The sequence below is a fragment of the Lagenorhynchus albirostris genome, chromosome 16 (genome assembly GCF_949774975.1).
Source record: "Lagenorhynchus albirostris chromosome 16, mLagAlb1.1, whole genome shotgun sequence".
Classification (NCBI taxonomy): Eukaryota; Metazoa; Chordata; class Mammalia; order Artiodactyla; family Delphinidae; genus Lagenorhynchus; species Lagenorhynchus albirostris.
The window spans coordinates 76,994,211-77,017,803 of record NC_083110.1 but is presented as its reverse complement, the minus strand read 5'-3'; the positions used below and the strand labels follow the sequence as shown (position 1 = coordinate 77,017,803).

The window sequence follows — 23,593 nt, the reverse complement described above, 5'->3', positions numbered from 1 at the left end:
GGGGACAGAGCCGAGAATTGGAATTCCTATTTTAAAGGGGGTGCGGGGTACGGGTGGGTTGTGCATTCCCCAGCGGGTCTGAATCACTGTTCATTCCGAAGCCACTTGAAAACCAGAGGGTTTCTAGGTGAAAAGGTACAGAAAAGGTCATCAAGGAAGAGGGCCTGATTTTGTTTTCTAACTTGAACTTTCTGTCCAAGGAGAGCATTCTGGCCAAAGCCCAGTCCATTTGACGGGCGGGGTGGGGGGGGGGTGTCTTTGTTTCTCCGTGAAGCAGGAAGTTTGACCCCAGGGGCACGTGACAGTGACAGAGTTTGGGTGGGACTGAGGCAAGAGAGCTTGCACTGGGGACACGAGCCAGGACCCTTGGAAGGGACCAGGGGTTTTGTCTGTGGTAGTTTTCCATGGTTCTCTTCCCCCAGCATGGCCGGTTGCAGGGAAATAGCTCCTCCCCCATAAAGGAGAGAAGCTGCAGCGTGGAATGCCAGAAGGGACCTTTTGTTCTGCTTACTCTGACCCAGGACTGCCCCACCTTGGCAGTACTGGGCCAGATGGCCCGTGCATTATAGGATGTATAGTGGCAGCCCTGGCCCCCACCCGCTAGAAGCCGATAGCACCTCCCACTCCCAACGGTGACAACTGAAAACGCCCCCCAGACACTGCCCGAGATCCCTGGTTCTGAACCACTGCTCTAGGGGGCGATTAAATATAGTCTGTGTAAAAGGACCCACACATGGAAGCTCCTACTCTGGGCAAGGAAGCCAAGCGGTTTCTTCCCAAGTCACGTGGCTTTATTTACATGCAGCATGTTCTATTAAAGGCCCACTTGTGTTTTATCCTCATAAGCATTTTCAAGCATCACTTGGGCCCAGCCCAGCACCAGATTGGATTCCCCTGTTTGTCCATGTTGGTGGCCTACCCTTTAAGGGCCACGTCCTAATTATTCCTCTAGACAGAGCAAGGCTCCTTGGCCCCTTGGAAAACTGCTTGTGCTGGAGGGTTGCAGCTCACAGGGTCCTGTTCATCAGAGTCCTCCTGGACAGTCCCTGACCAGCGTCACTGTAACAGGCCGAGACCCCGTCCCCTTTACCGCAAGTGTGAAGGGTTTGATAACTTGGAGAGGAAGACTAATTCTAAAGCCCCTGCTTCATAAGTATGTTTTGTCCTCAGTGTTTAAATACACGAGTCACACCTGTGCATAATGTCCATGTGCTCGGGCGTGCGCGCGCACACAGCCATTCCTGTGCCTGCAGGATAAGATGAGGCCACGTTCAGGTGCCCTCCAGGTGCCTCAGGGGGCAGGCATCCTGCCCATCACCAGCTCAGCATCTCCCCTGCTGCTGCCCTGTCCCCACCCACATCTCAGGTTACGGGAGCCGGTAACTAACCAGCCTAGGAAGTCACACTTCGCAAGCGTACTTCATGCCCTCTGTTAGGAAATCATTAAAGTCTTTGATATAACTGATGAATACTTTCTAACGCAGCCGGAAAACTTGGAATTTATTTTGTCCAAAACGTTTTACAAATGCGACACGGTTTCCCCACACACGATTAATTAGTATAGTCTATTGCTGTTGCCTAAAAGCTACAAAATTAGTGCTTTGATTGGACTAACTAGGCTTTGTTGTTTATGAATTAGATGTCCATGTTTAACTTTACCATGTAGACTTCTCCTTGCTTTGGCGGTAGGAGGTATGACAACCCATCCCATAGACAGAGCAAGAGCTTGGCAGCTTCTGGGGCCTGAACTTAACCGGCCCTTTCTCTTGTGCCCGCCCTCCCTAGATACCCGCCAGGCATCGTGGGCGTGGCTCCGGGAGGACTTCCTGCAGCCATGGAAGGGATCATCCCCGGAGGCATCCCGGTAACCCACAACCTCCCCACGGTGGCACACCCTTCCCAAGCTCCCTCTCCCAACCAGCCCACAAAACACGGGGACAGTCGAGAGCACCCCAACGAGCAATAGCAGAGAGTGACGGAAGGTAACCATTCAGATACACCTGGGACCAAGAGACAGTGAAAAATAGATGAACTAAGAGAAAAGGAATCTGACAGTCTTTTTAACTGATTCTGGACATACGCATCATTGACGTTGCAGTGTTAAAACTACAAAGGAGCTCGAAGCCGAGACGTGGGAAAACTGAAGATGTCGTCTGCTTGTGGAAGCGCTGAAAAAGACTAGGACGTGATTTATTAACGACCAACTTCTGTTATTGTGTGTTAAGTTTTTCATCTGTGCATCAAATCACAAAGAATAAATAGATCTTTTTCCTTTATCAGTCCCTTGGACACAGCAGGTCCTGAACACCTTGCTCTAGAATGTTGCATCAGGAGTTCCAAACAAACATCAAAATAAAAAATATTAAGAGGAAATCCCCATCCTATGACTCTAGTCCCTTCGGTCCACGGGGGCTGGTTACCTCTTTTGCTAATAGGAAGATTAAATTACTACAAAATGGGGAGAAAACTGTTTGCCTGTGTTAGACAACCGCGAGCATAGGATTGAAGACAGTACAGGCTCCTGTACAGAGAAGTCTCTCCCATCTGAACTGCATACTGAGCGGGCAAGTTGGTTGTGAGTTCAGTAAAAACCCTCTGATGATGCAAAAAAAAAAAAAAAAAAAAAGTATTAAGTTTCACAAGCTGTTTGTACTCAAATATATTTTCTCAGTTTCAGATCCTCAGCTATTTTATTGAGTGGAAAGTCTTGAACTGAAAGGGTTCAAGAAGAATAATGTTGCATTTCCTTATGTCTCAGGAAACACTTTTTATGGTAACTTGTCAGATTGTCTATGAACAAACCCACTTTTTTAGACATTGATAAAGTCTTCTTTTCTTCACGTGATATTTTATACAAGAACACTTCAGGTGTGTTATTAGATGTGACTGATTTTAACAAATCCTATTAGATTTGTATCAACTAGTTACATGTTATATTCATAGTCTTTTGTGAATCATCGCCTTTTTGTTTAAAAGATGGCCTATTTTGAGCCTTTGTATAGGTACATTCCTGTTTTTGTGACAAAAAAACCTTTAAAACTGTCCCAAACAGAAAAATAATGGCTATCAGAAATATGTTTTGTTTTAGTGTGAGTTACCGTTACTGTATTTGTTTATTGTAAAGGTGGACATTTAGCGTTCAGTGCAGTTTTCAATAAAAAGTAATAAAAATTTCTGTTAAGCTCTGAAATTCAAGTACAACTCACCAGTGTAAAAGTTCTCTCCTTGAGATGTTTAAAGGCAACTGCATTTTCAATTAGCCAGTTTCCCAACTCTTGTTATTCCGAGGGTCAAAGATTTACAGTACTTTTCTGTCATCTACCTATTCCATAACCAGACGCAAGAATGTTGATAATTACTTCATGTGATAGTTTAACTGAAAAAATCAAAACTTCACATAAGTCCATCCTTATCAAATCATGCCATCCCTAAGATGAAATAGTGGGTTAGAACTAAGTCAATTCAAGAAACAAAATTGGTCAAGTTTTAGAATTTTGATTTTAATTTACCCAAAAGCAAAATTATCTGGCTCAAGCATTAATGCAGGAAGGGAGGTGAATCTCAAAAAAAAAATTTTTTAATGATATTTACAAAGAAATGTTGCAAATTAATTAACATCAGCCATTTCCATAGGTTAGGAACTTTCCATTGATTTTATGGGTCTTCCTTCTCAAATAGCATTAAACCCCTTACTACTAGCAGTATCTGCAAATGTCAGTCACGTCCAACAATTCCAGGTACCGAACTCCTTTTCAGCCGCCTCCCCCCACCCTTTCCCATTTAAAAAAAGAAGTCACGACAACTTAAAGCATCAACCTCCTCACTCATTTTAAGGTGGTGGTCCCATCCCAACTCTCCCATGAAAAATTACACTGAAACCACCTGACACGGATAGAGAGATCCTGGACAGAGATACAGCAAATGGTTACTGACCTATCACTCCGGGGAGCAAAGTGGCAGCTCAAGATCATCTTCACGACCACTTGTCAAACAGGCAATCAGTGAGGGGGTGACGTATGCACAAAAAGGAGACCCCCAACCGACTATGCACAGCAATAGTCCCTTAACACAGACTAAGTCTGTGACACGATGAGCCTAAAAACCAAAAACATAAAAAGGTCCAAATCCATGGTGTGCTTGGGTTTTGACAGAAAACACCACACTGTATTCTCCCTAGAAAAAGAACCATAAAGTCCATACAGTTAAAGGTATTACTGTCTGGAGTCAACCAAAAGACATACAATATCTGTCACCCTGCCATATATAATCTGAGAAAGGACTGCAAACTCTATCTTGGGACAACAGTTATGGCTGTTTGATAGTTCAAGAGCTTAACATAGCATTGATTCACCAAAATGTTGGCCTTTACCAGCCAATCTGCTGTGAAAACCATTTAAAGCCCCATCCCTGTCTGGAGCCTAAGAAATGGAGTCATATATATATATATATATAATTCTTTCCCACAGGGAAGAATGCTGTACCTGTTAAACTAGATGTGGTCAGGGTCACTGATCTATAAATAAATAAATAAAGAGGCACCTCAGGGGACACACCACGCAGCAAACACAACACACGGAGGCTAAGGCTAAAGACCGAGCCTGCAGTTTTCTGAACAGCACTGACTGTAATGTAGACCGTAGCAACTAGATGCTTTTCCCTCAAACATTTCTCTTCGGATTCTTCAACTGGGAGAGCAGTTTTTGCTTAACAGCAACTAGAACAGGATGTCTGGCCACTAAAGAATTCTCTCCCTATATATGGAGAAAAGTTTATAGGGATGCTGTGCTATGTAATTAGAATGGCAGCCTTCTAAAAAATTAATTCTGTCCAAAATGAAAGCAAACCGTAGAGTCAACTTGTAAGAAAACATTAACCATTTGAAACAGTAACATACACATTACATCAAAATTCATTCATATGGAATCAAATTGCAAATATTTTTCCTGCAAGTTGTAGCATGCAGCAAAAGCGATCATCCTGGGAACACGTTTCAAGGAGTGTTCAGAGAGGGAAGAAAGAACTAGAGAGATGACATCTCATAGGTAATTTTCTATTTTTAGTATTCCAGCATCAAATCTGAGGTTGTGCACATTTCAATAGCATCTAAACAGAACTTAGAAGAAAACAAGAAGTAAATATTTCAAGGTTTTCACAGCCTTTTCATCAAAGGGAAGGAAAAGTGTGAGTGAGTGTGTGTGTGTGTGTGTAGGGCTTCTTGCCAAATTCCTTGCCACATCAATAGTCTACAAAGTGCTTACCAGGACACTAAGTCTTTTTGTGTTCCTGAGATAGGTCTGAAATTTTTACCCAGTTTTGAATGTATACCTGAAGTGGTCAAATAATACTTTTTGTAGAAAGTTTTCCTACCTAAGATTATAGTCTTAACTTTAAATAAGAATGGCCACAATTAACCAACATGCAAAAATTCTCAGACTACTCACTGAGAAATTCATTATACAATGCATTTACCACCTTACTGCGTTCTTAAATCTTTATTCTATACTGAACTGATATTCCCAATTAGCCCAAGCAAAGGCATGCCTTTCTAACACAATTTGCTTAAAGCAGAGTTGATGATAAAAGACAGTTAAGAATCCACAGACTCTATGCATGGCAACCTGGGAGAGTATAACATTGTCAACAGAGTCAAGTGGGCGAATTTCACACAATTCATTCAGTTACATACGAGTGGGCCGGCTCCCCCGAGCACTCCCCCGCCAGCACTCCCCTCACTTACATCCACCGAATAACTATTCACAAAGAGACTGCTGCCCAGAGTCTGGTAGAAGAAGCCCCATCTTAAGGGCACTCTTCCAAACAAATAAATACCTAAACACTGAAAAGGGGCATTATCAGAAACTTTTAAAAAGACAAAATAATAGAAACCAAAACCCTTTCCAAAACAAGGGAACGATGTCTATGCAAAGTTCACTCAATAAAAAATCCTTACTTTTCTTACAGTTTCTTCCTTAAAGATTTTATTTTATTGGGCACAACAGGAACTAAATTATTAATAAAAATAAAAGCTTGTTTTTATGTTTTGCTGTGGGTAATTTGTACAAAAAGTTTCCAAATCTCTAACGAGCTCTAGTGAGATATAATGTAAAACGGATCTTTTAAGATGCAAGTAGAATGCCAGGTTCTACTTAAAAAAGAATTATCTCAAAGGAACAAAGAGTGATCTGCCATGTGCTTTTGGAGGTGCCCATGCTGGAAAAAACTTCTCAATAATATGAAGATGCTGGTACAACTTTTCCTATTACACAACTTCTTACACAACCACATGCGTTACATTTATAGACAGATTTACAATTTGAAAGGAAAAAAGTTCTGTCTTAATAAAATTCATTTTTTACAAACTGTAGTCCAAAGTTCTGTCTCCTCACAGCAGATGCATCATCTCCACGGGGTGTGGATCAGAAAAACCCTTCCAAGCAGATCCTGCCAGATCTGCTTCATTCCATGCCGTGCACTCTGCCTGGAGCACCGCAGCAGCGTGGAGGTCACTACAGAGCTGGTACCTTGCTCTTCTGCTCTTTGATTATTTTCATTCATCTTCATCATCTTCGTCTTCCTCCCCATCAGACAGGGATGTACAAGGCCGGATCTGTCGGTAGCGGTCAAGCCATTTTTCTACCATTTGCGTGACCAGAGGGTGATTTCGCCGCCGGGAGCTCTTCTGCATGGCCACGAGAACTCCTCCCTCAGTCACACAGCAGTCCAGCCACTCCCTGAGCAGCTTTTCTTGCTGTTCCTCATTACCTAGCTTTTAGAGGAATGTGAAGAAGAGGGAAAATAACACAACAGATCACAGACTTGACAGGAAAAATTTAACAGAAACCTACAGCTGGTATGATTAATGAAAAAGGCCAGAGCAACGAAGTGTTTCAACATGGTTTCCACCTCTCATCAATTTTATGTTTAAAACCCAGTTTCCTGTGGTTAAATAGAAAAAAAATCTATGGGAAAATTCACAGAAAAACCTAGAGGGAAGAATAGCCTAGTAATAAGTTAATTTGTTTGATATAATAGCAAAAAGCAAATGTTATCTAATAAGCTGATCCTTGCAGCTTCAAACAGAACAAGGTAAGTTTACTCAGAAAGTTATGTATATAGGCTCAAGGAACAAAAATTATCTGAACTTTTTTCTTAATATCATGGTTATAAAAAGTTTATAATTATTACTAGTATATGAAATAAAAGACCAATAATTTTATAAGAATTTGGGCTGGAGCGCTCTTTTACACATTCTCGCCACCTCCCCTGCCTGGCGTGCACCACCTGCTCCCCCACAGCTCCAGTGACCTCCCACCTGCTCCTGTTCCCACCACTGCCCAGGTATCGAGTCTCAACCGAGTTGCCAGTATTCCTCTTCTGGGCAAACTGGCTGTTGGCTCCCCAGCTTACCCAGAATAAAGCCAAAGATTTAAAAGACCGTTGATGACCCCATGCCACCCCTTAACCTCTCAGCCTCGTCTCTCCCCGCTTGCCCAATCCCCACAAACCACACTGGCTTGAACTTCCCTTTACCTACAACTCTCTTCCCCCAGATTCTGCAAGACTCCTTCCTCTTTCAGGTCTCAATTCAGGCGTCACCTCCTCAGTGATGCCTTACCTTGGGCCCCCGGTGGCCCCCTCATCCCCCCCTTTCCCCCTCACCCCATCTTTTTATCTCCTCAGCACTCAGCACTACCTGAGGGCTAGGACTTTGGTCTTCACTGCTTTATCTCTGCAGAACACATCCTACACAGCAATTCTGAAAAGATAAATTTCAAAGTCTGTCTGACCAGGATTTATAGAAAGTGACAATTACTACGACCTAGTTCAAAATTGTAAGTGGTAGTACAGATAATACCACACCTGAAAGACACACTAGGCTGGGTTCTGGTGCAGTGCTGCTACTTTAAGTAATTAATACAAGAAACAGGCTTCTTACCTCCTGAGCAGAAAGAAAGTGCACATGGAGTAACTTCCTTTCACTGTCAACCAGAGGCAGAAATGTAATGGTGACATCGTCATCGGTGTTCAGGTTAGCACCAGCACCTCGGTTACCATAGCCATCATTTTCCATGGCAACCAAAGCAGAGAAGTGGCCCCTTGTATAGCCCAGAGCAATCGGACTTTTCCAACAAAAACTCTGTTCCCACAACAAAGGCAAATACACACCTGGAAAGAGGGAAGAAAGTCACAATGAGATTTTCAGGATGTGACTGCAATGTGCATTAAAATAATAAACAAGAAAGCTCCAAAATACTCATGATAATGGCTTACCTTGAAACCGAGTATATCCCAAAGTTTCTCCCCGGAAACTTTTATAATATTTTACTCCATAAACTATAATTGGTCGTCTAAGAATATGTGCAAGTACAAAAATGTGGGTCTGTTCCAAACTTGCTCCAGGCTGTACAGAACAAAATAAAAGAAAGCAAATTCTCTTTAAAACATTTATTACCACCCCGGAAAACTGATGTGTATAACACAATGCTACCCTCCTTCATTATTACACTACCTCAATTCATTTAAAAAATATAGTAATACTACTGTCCAACTATAGAGTTTGATTCCTCAAATAGCAAAGTCCAATAAAAGAAATCTGCAAAGTTTATGTACAGGTATCCTTCATTATCCAAACTCAAGAACTGAACAGATTTGTTAAATACTGATTTCAGAAACAAGAGATTCAGACAGCAAAGGAAGCTTGATTTATATAACTGCCTTCTGGTTAAGTTACTTGTGAAAGTACTACCTACAACAAGGTCCACCCGAAGTAAAAAGAACTTCGTTATTTCACACAAACATAAATGGCTGCAAATGGCTGCATCACCTAAGGCAAGAATATGCAACAGGTCTCCCTTCCCCCCATAATGATTCTGACAGCACCTTTACAGGAGGTACATGTCTCAGATGTAAAACAGTCACTGTGAACCCTGCCCAAATGACCCAAAGACAGAAGGTACTTCCCTCAGAGGGTACTAATGAATTATGATGCTTTCTGCAAAGAAAAGAAGTGGTTTGTTGTGCATATATTTGAAGTTTATAGTTAAGTATATTAATATGCTTCATAAAATAAAACTAGCATGAGTGTGAGGGACAGCCCTATACAATACATCTATAAAAGTTCATTCCCAAGTTAGTTAATCATTCCTGTCCACGGCACCTTCTCCTTGGCCTACGTCACGTGGACGGAGGCTCCTCACCTGGGGAGCCTTGTGAAGATCACAACTTGATCCTCAGGGGCCTGGCAGCTCAGCATCAGCACCCACCACTAGCACAGAGATCTTGGGGAAGTGTCCCCTCGGACACAGAATGGGAGCTAACCCGTAGGTAGGTAAAACAGGCATAAAGCCACCACTTCTTAAAATTTTTAATTTATTATTTTTTAAAATTTTTATTGGAGTATAGTTGATTTACAATGTTGTGTTAGTTTCTGCTGTACAGCAATGAGAATTGTTATACATATACCTATATCCACTCTTTTTTAGATTCTTTTCCCATATAGGTCATTACAGAGTATTGAGTAGAGTTCCCTGTGCTACACAGTAGGTCCTTATTAGCTATCTATTTTATATATAATAGCGTGTATATGTCAATCCCAAAAAGTCACCTGAGAGGACAATATAACTGAAGAGTAATCTGAGGAAATATTTAAGAGGTTAGAATCACCAAGTACAACTTTTATTTGGACAGTTTTTTAATCACTTAATATAAGAAACATGTTGCCCTCCCTGTGCTGCAGCGAGGACTTGCCTATGGTCCCAGAGCTGATAAACAGCAGTCACTAGAACCCAAGTCACCTGCTGTCAAGTCAAGCGCTCTTCCCTTCATGCCACACTGCCTCCAACATGGTCTTAGTGTAAACCAAGGCATTTAGACCAGCTGCCTCACTTTTCTCATAGGAGCAACATGCCCTGAAGCATTCTTACCTGACTAGCAAGAGAGAGTATAAATGCCCAGTCTTCTTGCCACTGTTCTTCTCTCAAGGAAAAATGTAAACCAAAGCTCTGAGAATACCAGGACTCCCAATCTTTCCAACGTGTATAAAACCTAAAAGCAACAGAGTAAAACAGAAGCCTTTCTATAAACAATTCATTTAATGTTCCGATCATTTATTTAATGTAGTCTTTAAGCAATTCAAATGCAGAGATTAATAATTAATTTTACCTGGCTTGCAGTATATTTTTCCAATTAAAAATGCCTCCTTTCTGCTAGCAGACATCTTTTAACATATCCTCAGACATAATCTGATTCACCACCCACCAAATTTTCATCAAAACTACGAACACTAGTGATGAGAACGGTTGATTTCAATTGTCTACTATTGGTTTACGAATAAAAACTAAAAACACTCAAAATCATCTGAGAGGTTGGATAAAAATCAAAGACACTACATTTCTCCATTAATGAATAGTTATCCACTACTTGGTCACAGACTAGAAATAGCCCATGTGTTTATAAGAATATCAAAATCACTTCCTTGAGATTTCATTCATTAAATAAAATTATTTGATTATCACATGACAATTGAAATAAAAAATCACTGTAACTACAAGAACAATCCCTTCTTCATGCTTAATACCTGTTTAAATACTTCGGCCTAATAAATTATGAAGACTAAAATTCAAACTAGGCCACTGGTAGACTGAATTACTAAAAGCAAAACATTCTTTTTCTTTAGATCAAGTATACAAATAAAGCCGGATATAATTATGCTCAAAACTGTGATCCACTGTCTTACAAAACAAACCAGCAAAGACCTCTGAAGACATTTAACCTGTTTGTAACATTACATTCCTCTCACATGTAGTGAACTATCAGAAATCCCCAATACTTTTATGTATTTGAATTCTAGGTAAAAGAATCAAAAGATCAGAAAACATTCTTTTGCTGTTGTTGAAATGTTAAGGTATTAAATGTCTTAGTGTCACACGTTTCTTTAGAGTAACTTAATGCAGGGCTCCGTGAAAAGTAAATTAATATATTTTAGATTTAAAAAAGAATGTTACGGAGGCTTAACTCTTGTTTGATTAGAAAAAAAACTTTTCTATGCCAGAGAACCATAGGTTTTCTCTTTTTAAATCAGGAATGTAAGTTTCAATGCCAAATGTTTAAAAATAAAATATGGATATTCCTCTTTTAAAATACCTAAGATACACAGAAATATATTTCAATGCACCAATGACAAAATACATTGTTTTAATAAATTCGAGGAAAAATATCATGAAACACAGAAAGTTGCTGCAGTTAAGAAATTTCTTGGTTGCCGCCTAGGATCGTTTTATTGAATGAGACACCTACATGTGCCAGAAATCAGATGATGACTTCACTCAAAACTCAAGAAGACTGCAGAGAAGGGCTGTTCAAAATATATTTTAAAAATAAGCATGTTCAAATAATCACACCCACCACACAAAGACCTAAACACTCAAGCTACCTGGCTCACTGAGAACAGACAAGCAAACCAAATCCAGGAATACGAGGCCAAGCGGGACAGCAAGTTTGGCTTTAACACTGAGAAGTCACTTCGGGGCTTCCCTGGTGGCGCAGTGGTTAAGAATCTGCCTGCCAATGCAGGAGACACGGGTTTGAGCCCTGATCCAGGAAGATCCCACATGCCACAGAGCAACTAAGCCCATGCACCACAACTACTGAGCCTGTGCTCTAGAGCCCGCGTGCCACAACTAATGAAGCCCGTAGCCCCCGCTCGCCACAACTAGAGAATGTCCACGAGCAGCAACAAAGAACCAATGCAGCCAAAAATAAATAAATTTATTTTTAAAAAAATCAATTCCACATTCATGGATGAATTCCACATTCAGTGCAATCTCTATCAAAATCTCAGAGGACTTTTCTGCAGAAGCTAGAACCTAAAATTTATCTAGAAATCCAAAGAATTCAGAATAGCAAAAAGAATCTTGAAAGAAGTAGTACAAAGTTGGAAGACTTATACTCCAGATTTCAAAACCTACCACAAAGCTACAATCATCAAGAAAGTCTAATGTCAGCATAAGGACAGACATACATATCAACAGGAAAAAACTGAGAGTCCAGAAATAAACTTTTACTTTTACTTTTACTTCTAATGTCAGCATAAGGACAGACATACATATCAACAGGAAAAAACTGAGAGTCCAGAAATAAACTTTTACTTTTAAGGTAAAATACTTTTTGACAGAAGTACCAAGGCATTTGAATGGGAAAAAAAAATAAACAGTACTGGGACAACTGGATATCCATGCAAAACAGATGATTTTAGATCTTTACCTCACACCTTCAATAAAAATTAGCTCAAAATGGGTCACAGACTTTAAATGTAAAAGCTAAAACTATGGAATTCCTAAGTGAAAACACAGGAATAAAACTTTAAAATTTTAAATTTAAAAACTGTAAACAACTATAATAAGTATGCTAAGGGATCTAATGGAAAAAGAGAGCATGCAAGAACAGATGGGCAATGTAAGAAGAGAGATGGAAATCCTAAGAAAGAGCCAAAATGAAATGCTAGAGATCAAAAACGCCAACAGAAATGAAGAACATTTTTGATAGGCTTATAGTGGACTGGATACAGCTAAGCAAAGAACCTCATGAAGATACATCAATACAAACCTCCAAATCTAAAAAGCAAATATAACACACATAGAAAAAAAAAGTGAATTTCAAATAACCATGGGACAACTACAAAAGGTATAACATACGAATGTCAATAATAGAGGGAGAAAAAAGAAAGTAACGGAAGAAATATTTGAAACAATGACTGAGAATCTCACCAAATTAATGTCAGACACCATACCACAGATCCAGGAAGCTCAGAGAACACCAAGAAGGAAAAATGCCAGAAAAACTACACCTAGGCATATCATATTCAAACAACAGAAAATTAAAGAAAAAGGTCCTGAAAGAAGACAGAATATAAAAAACACCTACCTGGGACTTCCCTGGTGGTGCAGTGGTTAAGAATCTTCCTGGCAATGCAGGGAACACAGGTTCAAGCCCTGATCCAGGAAGATCCCACATGCCACAGAGCAACTAAGCCTGTGCGCCACAACTACTGAGCCTAAGCTCTAGAGCCCATGAGTCAGAACCACTGAGCCCGTGTGCTACAACTACTGAAGCCCGTGTGCCTAGAGTTCGTGCTCCACAAAAGAAAAGCCACTGCAATGAGAAACCTGCACAATGCAATGAAGAGTAGCTCCCGCTCGCCACAACTAGAGAAAGCCCACACACAGCAACGCAGCCAAAAGTAAATAAATAAATAAATTTATTTTTAAAAACCCAAAAAACACCTGCCTATGCAGAAACAAAAGATAAGAATTATATCCGACTTCTCAGAAACCATGCAAGCAAGAAGAGAATGAAGTGAAATATTTTAAAAGTTGAGACAAAAAAAACACCAACCTAGAATTCTATATCCTGTGAAATGATCCTTCAAAAGTAAAAAAGCAATAAAGTCTTTCTCAAACAAACAAAAATGGAGGGAATTTGTTGCCAGAGACCCAGTTCACAAGAAATGTTAAAAGAAGTTTTTTAGAAAGAAGGAAAATAACATAGATCAAAAATTTTGATCTACATAAAAAAAGGAAGAGCATTAAGAAATAAATTGAAGATAAAATTAAAACTTTTATTTTTATTCTTAATTGATCTAACAGATAATAGTTTATTCAAAATAATATTTGATTATGCATACTTATGTATATATATATAGTGTGTGTATGAACGTGCGAGCGTGTGTGCAGGTATGCGCTTATGTATGCTTACATATAAGTGAAATGAATGACAATAAAGATACAAGGGACAGAAAGGAGGAATTAGGATTATTTTGTTATTATGAGGTAATGACACAACCCATGAAGTGGTACAGTTTTACTTGAAAGCGGACTTGGATTATTTGTAAAAATATACTGCAAACTCTAGGGCAACCACTAATAAAAGTTAAAAAAATAAGTATAACTGATATGCTAAGAAAGTAGAGAAAATAGAATCATAAAATGCTCAACTAAAAACATGAAAGACAGGGGCTTCCCTGGTGGCGCAGTGGTTGAAAGTCCACCTGCCGATGCAGGGGACACGGGTTCGTGCCCCGGGTCCGGGAGGATCCCACATGCCGCAGAGCGGCTGGGCCCGTGAGCCATGGCCGCTGAGTCTGTGCTCCGCAACAGGACAGGCCACAACAGTGAGAAGCCCAAGTACCGCAAAAAAAAAAAAAAACCGAAAGAAAAAGAGTGAAAGACAAAAACAGGAACAAAGAACAGGGCAACAAATAGAAAACAGTTACAAACATGGAAGTTATGAATCCAACTATATCAATAATCACTTTGAATGTCAATGATCTAAATGTAATAATGCTGACAACATCAAATGCTGGCAAGGATATGGAGCAACAGGAATTCTCATTCATTGCTGGTGGGAATGCATAACAGTACTGCTACCTTGGAAGATTGATTGGCAGTTTCTCACAAAACTAAACACATACTCTTATTAGATAATCCAGCTATTATGAACTTTGGTGTTTACCCAAAGGAACTGAAAATCTATGAACACACAAAACCCTGCATATGGAAGTTCACAGCAGCTTTATTCATAACTGCCAAAACTTGCAAGCAAAGTGTCGTTCAGAATGGATAAAATTCATCCAGACAATGAAGTACTTTTCAGCATTACAAAGAAATGAGCTATGTAAGCCATGAAAAAACAGAGGAACCCTAAATGCACATTACGAAGTGAAAGCAGCTGATCTGAAATGGCTACATATTATATGACTCCAACCACATGACAGTGTGGAAAAGGCAAAAACAACAGAGACAGTAAAAAGACCAGTGGCTGCCAGAGTTAGGCAGGAGGAAAGGATGCAGTGGCAGAGCACAGAGGATTTTGGGGCATTGAAAATACTCTCTCTGATACTATAATTGTAATCCTCTGTTCAATACTATCTATATAATGGTGGACACATGTCATTACACATTTGTCCAAAATTGCAGAATGTATACTAAGATGAACCCTAATGTGAGCTATGGACTTTCGGTGATAAGAATATTGTCAGTGTCGGTTCATCACTTGTCACAAACATACCACTTTGTGGGGGATGTTTGTAATGGGCAGTTATGCGTGGGGGGACATGGCAAACAACGGTGCCTTCCTTTCCATTGTGCTGTGAACTAAAACTGCTCTCAACCAATTAAGGTCTAAAAATGTATACAGAGAGGCACAACAATAAGTTATCCAAAGCTGATACTTCTAAAAGAACTGATTTTTCACTGATTTTTCCCCCTATTTATATTAATTACTCCCATTTGGCTCTCTATTTGGATTGACATGTCAATCAAAGGCAAGTACAATATTCCATCTTGAGCACTTGAGCCGGATAAAATCATAGGCACCCAACAGAAGAGCACGGCTACCACCACAAAAAAAATGTCCTATCTTTAAGTGATAGGAGGAAGGGTTTAAATAAAAGAAAATTACTTTCTCAGTTCTCATTTAGATATTTTATGACTTAAAAAAAGTCTCATCCCACCTGACTTGGATTATGAGCAAAGGAAACCCTAGCAAAAAGCTGATTTAAAAGGAGACTGCGGGCTTCCCTGGTGGCGCAGTGGTTGAGAGTCCACCTGCCGTTGCAGGGGACACGGGTTCGTGCCCTGGTCCAGGAAGATCCCACATGCCGCAGAGCGGCTAGGCCCATAAGCCATGGCCGCTGAGCCAGCATGTCCGGAGCCTGTGCTCCACAACGAGAGAGGCCACGACAGTGAGAGGCCCACATAACGCAAAAAAAAAAAAAAAAAAAGGAGACTGCACAAGTGATATACTGGCTGCTCCTCTCCTGACCTAGGACAGGGCCCTCTCATTCTACCTTCTAATAGTCATATAAGAGCCCAGTCAACAAACTTGTCACAACTCAAAATAGTCAACAATTTAATCATTATTCAGTAAGGCTAATATATTTGACCCACATCACTGATGCCTTGAATCTACGGCAACAATGCTTCCTCTCTCCTCATTTGATAATCTTCATCCCCTCTCCACCCCAAGATAGTGAAAGGGATGTCTATGTGATCACTACAATCCTTGCAGCTTCCTATGCCTTAACTGTAAAACATCAGGTGAAGACCCTGTATGGCAGGGACTGGAGGAGGTGGCACCAAGGCACTCTTTATTGTAGAAAGCCTGTTCATACGCCAGCGAAGCATCCTTTTAGAACCAAGGCCTCCATTACCAAACGACCTGCCACAACAGCACTTACCAGTGGCTGCACTCATACAACCTAGGTCCTTCTCACTCTCAATAGCCATCTAGCCCATTTTCCACCTCAGATTATGGCAATCTTTTTCTTTTTCCCCCTACTTTCACATTAGACTTTTGAGACTTCAAATGACTCAAAACTAGAATTTCAGTCCTAATACAAATATAAGTGACAACTCCAATCCAGAAGATTACCTACTGCCAGCTTTGAGAAACGGGTAGCATAAAGTTCCCAAACTATTAATAGCCACCAATGTCTTTTTCTTTTTAAAGCCCTCACAGCTAGGAAAAGTAGATATCACCTGCTGAAATTTACAGTACACTTTCAACCTTACAACAGGGTCAGAATATTACTGTCAGAGGAAAGGCTAGAGCTGCCTTTTAAAAAGGACTTATAAAATGGTAGACTTACCAAGGTCCAGATCTAGTTTCCAGGCTGAGCAGCTAGACCTCATCCACACCCAGAGGACAGATCTATCTTTCTAAGGGCAGAGTCACATTAACTAAACCTACAAGGCAAACCTGTAAAACCACAATATCCAAAACGACTCATCCCCTCGGTGAGGGCAGGCCCACACAAACAGCCAACTCATCATTAGGGTGTTTGCTGTTTGATGAGCACGTAATCCAATCTAGAGGTCAGACAGACTGAACATTTAATGACATCAGGCTCACCAGGCCTGATGAATCCGCATCACAAAAGGAATGGTATTGCCCACACTACCAGATCAATCCAGAGCAATCACCCTCCACTAAAAGGCACAAAGTCCTCTCCCCTGGACAAGGGCTGAATGTCTAAACCATCAGTTCTGAATGACACATTCTTTCTTTAGCTATCCAATCAGGTTACCATCTGAATTTACAGTTCAAGACTAGTCATATACTTGATTGACTATGGGATGTTTTTTAAAAAAAGGATATTTTTGAGACAAGCTGAAAGTGTGATTTGGACTGTATGCTAGATAACTGAGTCAATGTTGATTTTCTTAGATGTGGTAATGAGGATGTGGTTGGGTAGGAGAATATCCTTGTTCTTAAAAGATGCATGCTGAAATACTGAAGGGTAAAGCACCAGGATGCCTACAACTAACTGGCAAAGGGGAGTGTTTAGGTACACAGAGATGGAGCACCTGTGGCAAAATGTTAACAATTAACAACTGGCCAATCCAATGAAGGAGATGTTGGGATCCCTTGCACTGATTTTTTTTTTTTTAACTTTTCTGTGGATTTGAAAATTTGCAAAATAAAACATGGTCTTAAGACTACCTGTCTCAGGAAGAAAAACTCGTAATACACAATCAATATAATCTCTTAAAGTTGAACAGAAATACGAAATCAAAGCTACTTTAAAATATGAGCACCGGAGCTGACCAAGACACGAAATACAGCGTACGTGTAGTTTAAAATTTTCCACTAGCCACACTAAAAATAAATAAACAGGTGAAACCAGAAAACTAAAAGATGAGCAAAGACCTTTCTATATTTAAGACACTCCTACAGCTTCCAATGTTTCTATTTTAAAGCTTAGCAAAAAGATATAAAAACCACTGAGATGTTCAAAGTGTCTCAGTGCCGAAAAACCAAAGGTTTTTCCCCCTAGCTTCCACAGAAAATATAACAGACAAAAAGTATCCCACCACTGTAAGGAAATGATTCAGCCAGTGCACTCCTGGATTCAAAAAGGGAAGGATGTCAGCTCACCAATGTGAACAGTCATGTAGGCTGTCATGCAGGGCTTTCCGAAGCACCGAGTCCTTGTCATAAATGCCCCAGGTAGCTTGTAGTACTGAATCAAGTAAGCAGTCTCCTGCAGTCCGGTTCCAAAGTGCATACAGTCGACTGTCCAAACGTGTAGCCAATTCCAAGGACCAGTTTATAATTGGAGATTCTTCTTCTAACTCTATATGAAGAATTTAAATAACATGTTCATATAAAACATTAATAAAGGAAATTGAAGATGATTCAAAGAAATGGGAAGATATCCCATGCTCTTGGATTGGAAAGAATTAATATTGTTAAAATGGCCACACTACCCAAAGCAATCTACAGATTTAACACAATCCCTATCAAATTACCCATGACATTTTTCACAGAACTAAAACAAATAATCCTAAAATTTACATGGAACCATAAAAGACCCAGGATTGCCAAAGCAATCCTGAGGAAAAAGAATAAAGCAGGAGGTCTAACCTTCCCAAACTTCAGACAATTACTACACTAATCAAAACAGCATGGTATTGGCACAAAAACAGACATATGGATCAATGGAACAGACAGAAAGTCCAGAAATAAACCCACACACCTATGGGCAATTAATCTTCAACAAAGGAAGCAAGAACATACAACGGGAAAAAGACAGTCTCTTCAGCAAGTAGTGTTGGGAAAGTTGGACAGATGCATGTAATAAAGTTAGAACACACTCTCACACCACACAAAAATAAACTCAAAATGACTTAAAAGACTCAAATACAAGACATCACACCATAAAACTTCTAGAAAACGACACAGGCAAAACATTCTCTGATATAAATCGTACCATTTTTTTCCTTAGGTCAGTCTCCCAAAGCAATAGAAATAAAAACAAAAATAAACAAATGGGACCTAATCAAATTTACAAGCTTTTACACAGCAAAGGAAACCATAAACAAAACAAAAAAACAACCTATGGAATGGGAGAAAATATTTGCAAATGATTTGACTGACAAGGGCTTAATTTCCAAAATATACAAACAGCTCATACAACTCAACAACAGAAAAACAAACAACCCAATTGAAAAATGGGCAGAAGACCTAAACAGACATTTCACCAAAGACATACACATGGCCAACAGGCACATGAAAAGGTGCTCAACATCACTAATTACTGGAGAAATGCAAATCAAAACTAGAATGAGATACCACCTCACACTGGTCAGAGTGGCCATTATTAAAAAGTCTACAAATAACAAATGCTGGAGAGGGTGTGGAGAAAAGGGAACCCTGCTATACTGTTGGTGGAAATGTAAGCTGGTACAGCCATTATGGAGAACAGTATGGAGATTCCTCAAAAAACTAAAAATAGAGTTGCCATATGATCCAGCAATCCCACCCCTGGACACATATCCGGACAAAACTATAATTCAAAAAGATAAATGCTCCCCTATGTTCAAAGCAGCACTACTCACAACAGCCAAGACATGGAAACAACCTAAATGTCCATCAACAGATGAATGGATAAAAAGATGTAGTACAATGGAATACAACTCAGCCATAAAAAAGAATGAAATAATGTCATTTGCAGCAACATGGATGGGCCTAGAGATTATCATACTAAGTGAAGTAAGTCAGAAAGAGAAATACAAATACCATATGATACCACTTATACGTGGAATCTAAAATACGACACAAATGAACTTATCTACAAAACAGAAACAGACTCACAGACACAGAGAACAGACTTGTGGTTGCTAATGGGGAGGGGGGGTGGGAGTTTGGGGTAAGCAGATGCAAACTAGTATATACAGGACGGATAGATAACAAGGTCCTACTGTATAGCACAGGGAACTATATTCAATATCCTGTGATAAACCATAATGGAAAAGAACATAAAAAAGAATGTATGTATAACTGAATCACTTTGTTGTACAGCAGAAATTAACACAATATTGTAAATCAACTATACTTCAATATAAATAAGTAAATAAATAAAATGTTCATTTTCATGCTTCTGCAATTAAGAAATATTCAGTGGAAGAACCTATTCTCTAGAAGTTAATAGATTTAGTATGTAATTTACTAATAAATTTATTTACTAATAAATTCTGATCAATTGAAATATAAACCTTTGAGTAGTTGAAACACCTTAAGGCTCTAGAATAATCACCTTAAGGCTCTAGAATAATTTACTCCATTTTTAAATTCTTCATGATTTATTTTCTAAAAATTTTTAATATGAAAATATACTCATTCTAGAATAGGAAACAGATAACCAAGGTTTAAAAATGTTTATACCTTTATTCACTCTACCACAGTTAAGAGCTATGAATGAGCACTTCTAACAGCACAATACAACACTGTTCTTAAGGACTTTACATTTTCAATTTAAAGTAGAAATAAACTATGTTGACCATACACCAAACTATTCCAAACCTGACAAAGCAAAAAGTTTATTGAAATCAATAAAAGATAAATTATACTCATTAATTCCATGCTTACCTTTTTGAACATCTCTATCAAGCACCTCATCAAATAATTTTTCTTGGACTGTTGGAGGCAAGTCTTCAATATCTACAAAGAAAAACCAGATTTAAAAAATCTTTATATGTCTCATAACTGAAAAAATTCGATGCCAGCATCTAACAGTAACCTCCTCTAAAATAACTGCCTTTCCACCGAAGGCTGTCGAATAGCTTCTTTTAAAAAACATGCATGTATCTCATGTGTGTGTGTGTATGAGGTATAAAATATTTCCTTTCTGTACTTCATTATCAAAACTGTGATCTATCTACAAACAATAAAAAGAAAATTATTTGGACCACTAATTATATACAGCTATTATCAAAACAACAAGAGATAACAAATGTTGACAAGAATGTGGAAAAAAGGGAACCCTTGTGCGCCAGTGGTGGGAATGTAAACTGGTGCAGTCACTATGGAAAACAGTATGAAGTATCCTCAAAAACTATCATATGATCCGGCAATCTCACTTCTGGGTACACAGCCAAAGGATATGACAACAGGGTATCGAAAAGGTATTTGTACCCATGTTGGTTGCAGCATTACTCGCAATAGCCAATATATGAAAACAACCTGAGTGTCTATCAATGGGTGAATAAATAAAGTAGATGTGATATATCTATACAAAGCAGTATTATTAAGCCATGAGAAAGAAGAAAATCATGCCATTTGCAACATACAGAAGGACCTTGGAGACATTATGCTAAGTGAAATAAGCTCAACAGAGAAAGACCAATATTGTATGGTATTACTTACATATGGAATCTTAAAAAAAAAAGTCAAACTCATAGAAACAGAGAGTAGAAAAGCAGCTGCCAGGGGCAAGGCAGGAAGGGATTAGGGAGAAATTGCTAAAAGAGTACAAACGATAAACCATAAAATGAAGACAGCTAGGATTAAATGCAAAACATAGTAACAATAGTCAGTAACGCTGTATTGTACAATTGAAATTCACTAAGACAACAAAACTTAATGTTCTCACCCAAAATATAAATAAATAGATAGATAAATAAATGTGAGGTGATGAATGTGTTAATTAACTAGATGGGGGGAATCTAGTTAATTAACAGTTAACTTTCACAATGTATAAATCAAATCACCACAAAGTACACTTTAAATATTTTACAATTTTCTATGTCAATGATAATTTAATAAAGTTGAAATAAAAGAAAAAAGAACAGAGCTATCTAATATTCGAGTTAAAATAACAACAACAACAAACAAACAAATTTTTGTCTGTTCTCTTTCCCCCACACTCTCAACCTCTGCTCAGGACTGTGATTTTCAGACTTCAGAATCTCCTTATACAAGTTACTGAGCCATTCACTTTGGCACGCAGATTTCTGTTTTCCTCACCTTCTCAAATTCTCTATGCTCTCTGTTCAGTTTACTAATTGAGTAGTCTAGAGTAAGAAGCATTACCCTTACAAAAATGTTTTAACCTTAGAACTATTTTCAACTTAAAATCTAATCATCACTTGAAGTACTAAGTTTAAATATACAGAGTGCATTTCAAATGAAATTTATCTGATTTTTAAAAGCTTAGTTGTTATTTTCTACCATTTTGTAAATACCTCTGTTCATATCTCAATATAAAAAAAGCTCAAAACACTCAAAACCAAAATATAAGTTTTATTTAGAACCTTTTGGTGTTTACTGCATTTATTCAATGCCAACTGACAAAAAACAGCCTGGAAGACATTTCCACTTGTCATGGAACTGAAAAATAAAAGTTGCTTCACAAATATAGTAGAAATTAACGTAGGAAGTGAAGAAAGTAATGACACTTTCAAAAGAATGCCAGTATCTTTGACTCAAATAACTTGATTCTACCCATCAAAAACCCATGTTCTGATCTTATCTCCTAATATCAGGTAACCAATAGTTATCTATGAAAAGAAAAAGAAAAAAAGCAGACGGATAATATTCTAAAATAAAAACAAAGAGAAAAATAAATGGATAAAACAGACTTTTTAAAATATCTGAGGCCCACAAAGAAGTCACTTATTATCAGCTGCTGTCTTCCTATCAGCTCTAAGGCATTAGTTTATAAATGGCCCTTGTACTGGTCACTTCCAGTAAAACAGGGTAATCAAGTAATTTAAGATCCACATATAGTAGCTAAGTTATCTGTTTTCTAACAGAAACATTTTCATTCAGACATTAAAAAATTATAATAAAGTTGAAATTTATTTTCACACAGAGATTTGGAGTTACCTGCTGGCAACGTAAATGTTACAAGGTCAGTTAGGAAATAGCAAGCAAAATCCCCCTTTCTCTGATGAAGAGAGGCAGCTATCTCACGCCGGATTTGCTCTGTCAGTTCAGGACACACCATTGCTGGAATACACTTTGCGGCTTGTTGAGACACCTTAAATACAAAAGAAACTTTCCTCTACATCTCATTTATCATCAGTGGAAGCAGAAAACAATAGTGTATAAAAGAAATTACCAAAAATTCCCAGTAACTCAAGGTGTTTTTGTTTTTGTTTTAAATATATGAGGTACTGGGTGTTATTTCCTCAATAGTGTAAGTATATATCAGTACAACTTCCCTGGAAAACAGTGATAAAAATGTTTTACCCTCTCAACTCAGCAGTTCTACTTTCTAGTGGAGTTTATGCCAAGGAAATACACAAAGATGCATATAAAAATTTATGTAAAATGGAGTTGTTCGCAAACGTTCATCATAGGAGGGGGAGGGAGGACAAAAAACAAAGTAAGAATAACCATCATGCCCCTAATAAAAACATTCTTATTAAAAAAAAGGGAATTCTAGCTCACAGAGAAAGAGGAAAGTACAAACACTCTTCTGCTCTGTTAAGAATATTTCAAGTACTTTGACTTAGAGTAAAGAAAAGCAGGTTTTTTTAAATAAATTATTTTTAGTTATTTTTGGCTGTGTTGGGTCTTCATTGCTATGCACGGGCTTTCTCTAGTTGCGGTGAACGGGAGCTACTCTTCATTGCAGTGCGCGGGCTTCTCATTGCGGTGGCTTCTCTTGTTGCGGAGCATGGGCTCTAGGCACGCGGTCTTCAGTAGCGCGGGATCTAGAGCACAGGTTCAGCAGTTGTGGCGCACGGGCTTAGTTGCTCCACGGCATGTGGGATCTCCCTGGACCAGGGATCAAATCCATGTCCCCTGC

At 38.9% G+C, this 23,593-nt stretch overlaps 2 protein-coding genes across 9 annotated transcripts in view; one reads left to right on the top strand and one right to left on the bottom strand.

The window, feature by feature from the left end:
- Window positions 1-3,190, top strand: part of CTBP2 (C-terminal binding protein 2) — a 164,084-nt gene extending 160,894 nt beyond the window's left edge. For all 5 annotated transcript variants that reach the window (XM_060126789.1, XM_060126792.1, XM_060126791.1 and 2 more), the window contains one exon: window positions 1,786-3,190. In XM_060126789.1, coding sequence (XP_059982772.1) covers window positions 1,786-1,966 — 181 coding nt within the window. In that variant the 3' untranslated portion in view covers window positions 1,967-3,190. The remainder of the gene's footprint in view (window positions 1-1,785) is intronic.
- Window positions 3,191-3,479: 289 nt separating this feature from the next.
- Window positions 3,480-23,593, bottom strand: part of ZRANB1 (zinc finger RANBP2-type containing 1) — a 68,972-nt gene continuing 48,858 nt past the window's right edge. For all 4 annotated transcript variants that reach the window (XM_060126793.1, XM_060126795.1, XM_060126794.1 and 1 more), the window contains 7 exons: window positions 22,666-22,819; window positions 20,428-20,499; window positions 17,935-18,133; window positions 9,924-10,044; window positions 8,272-8,401; window positions 7,937-8,166; window positions 3,480-6,766 (listed from right to left, as the gene is read on the bottom strand). In XM_060126793.1, coding sequence (XP_059982776.1) covers window positions 6,548-6,766; window positions 7,937-8,166; window positions 8,272-8,401; window positions 9,924-10,044; window positions 17,935-18,133; window positions 20,428-20,499; window positions 22,666-22,819 — 1,125 coding nt within the window. In that variant the 3' untranslated portion in view covers window positions 3,480-6,547. The remainder of the gene's footprint in view (window positions 6,767-7,936; window positions 8,167-8,271; window positions 8,402-9,923; window positions 10,045-17,934; window positions 18,134-20,427; window positions 20,500-22,665; window positions 22,820-23,593) is intronic.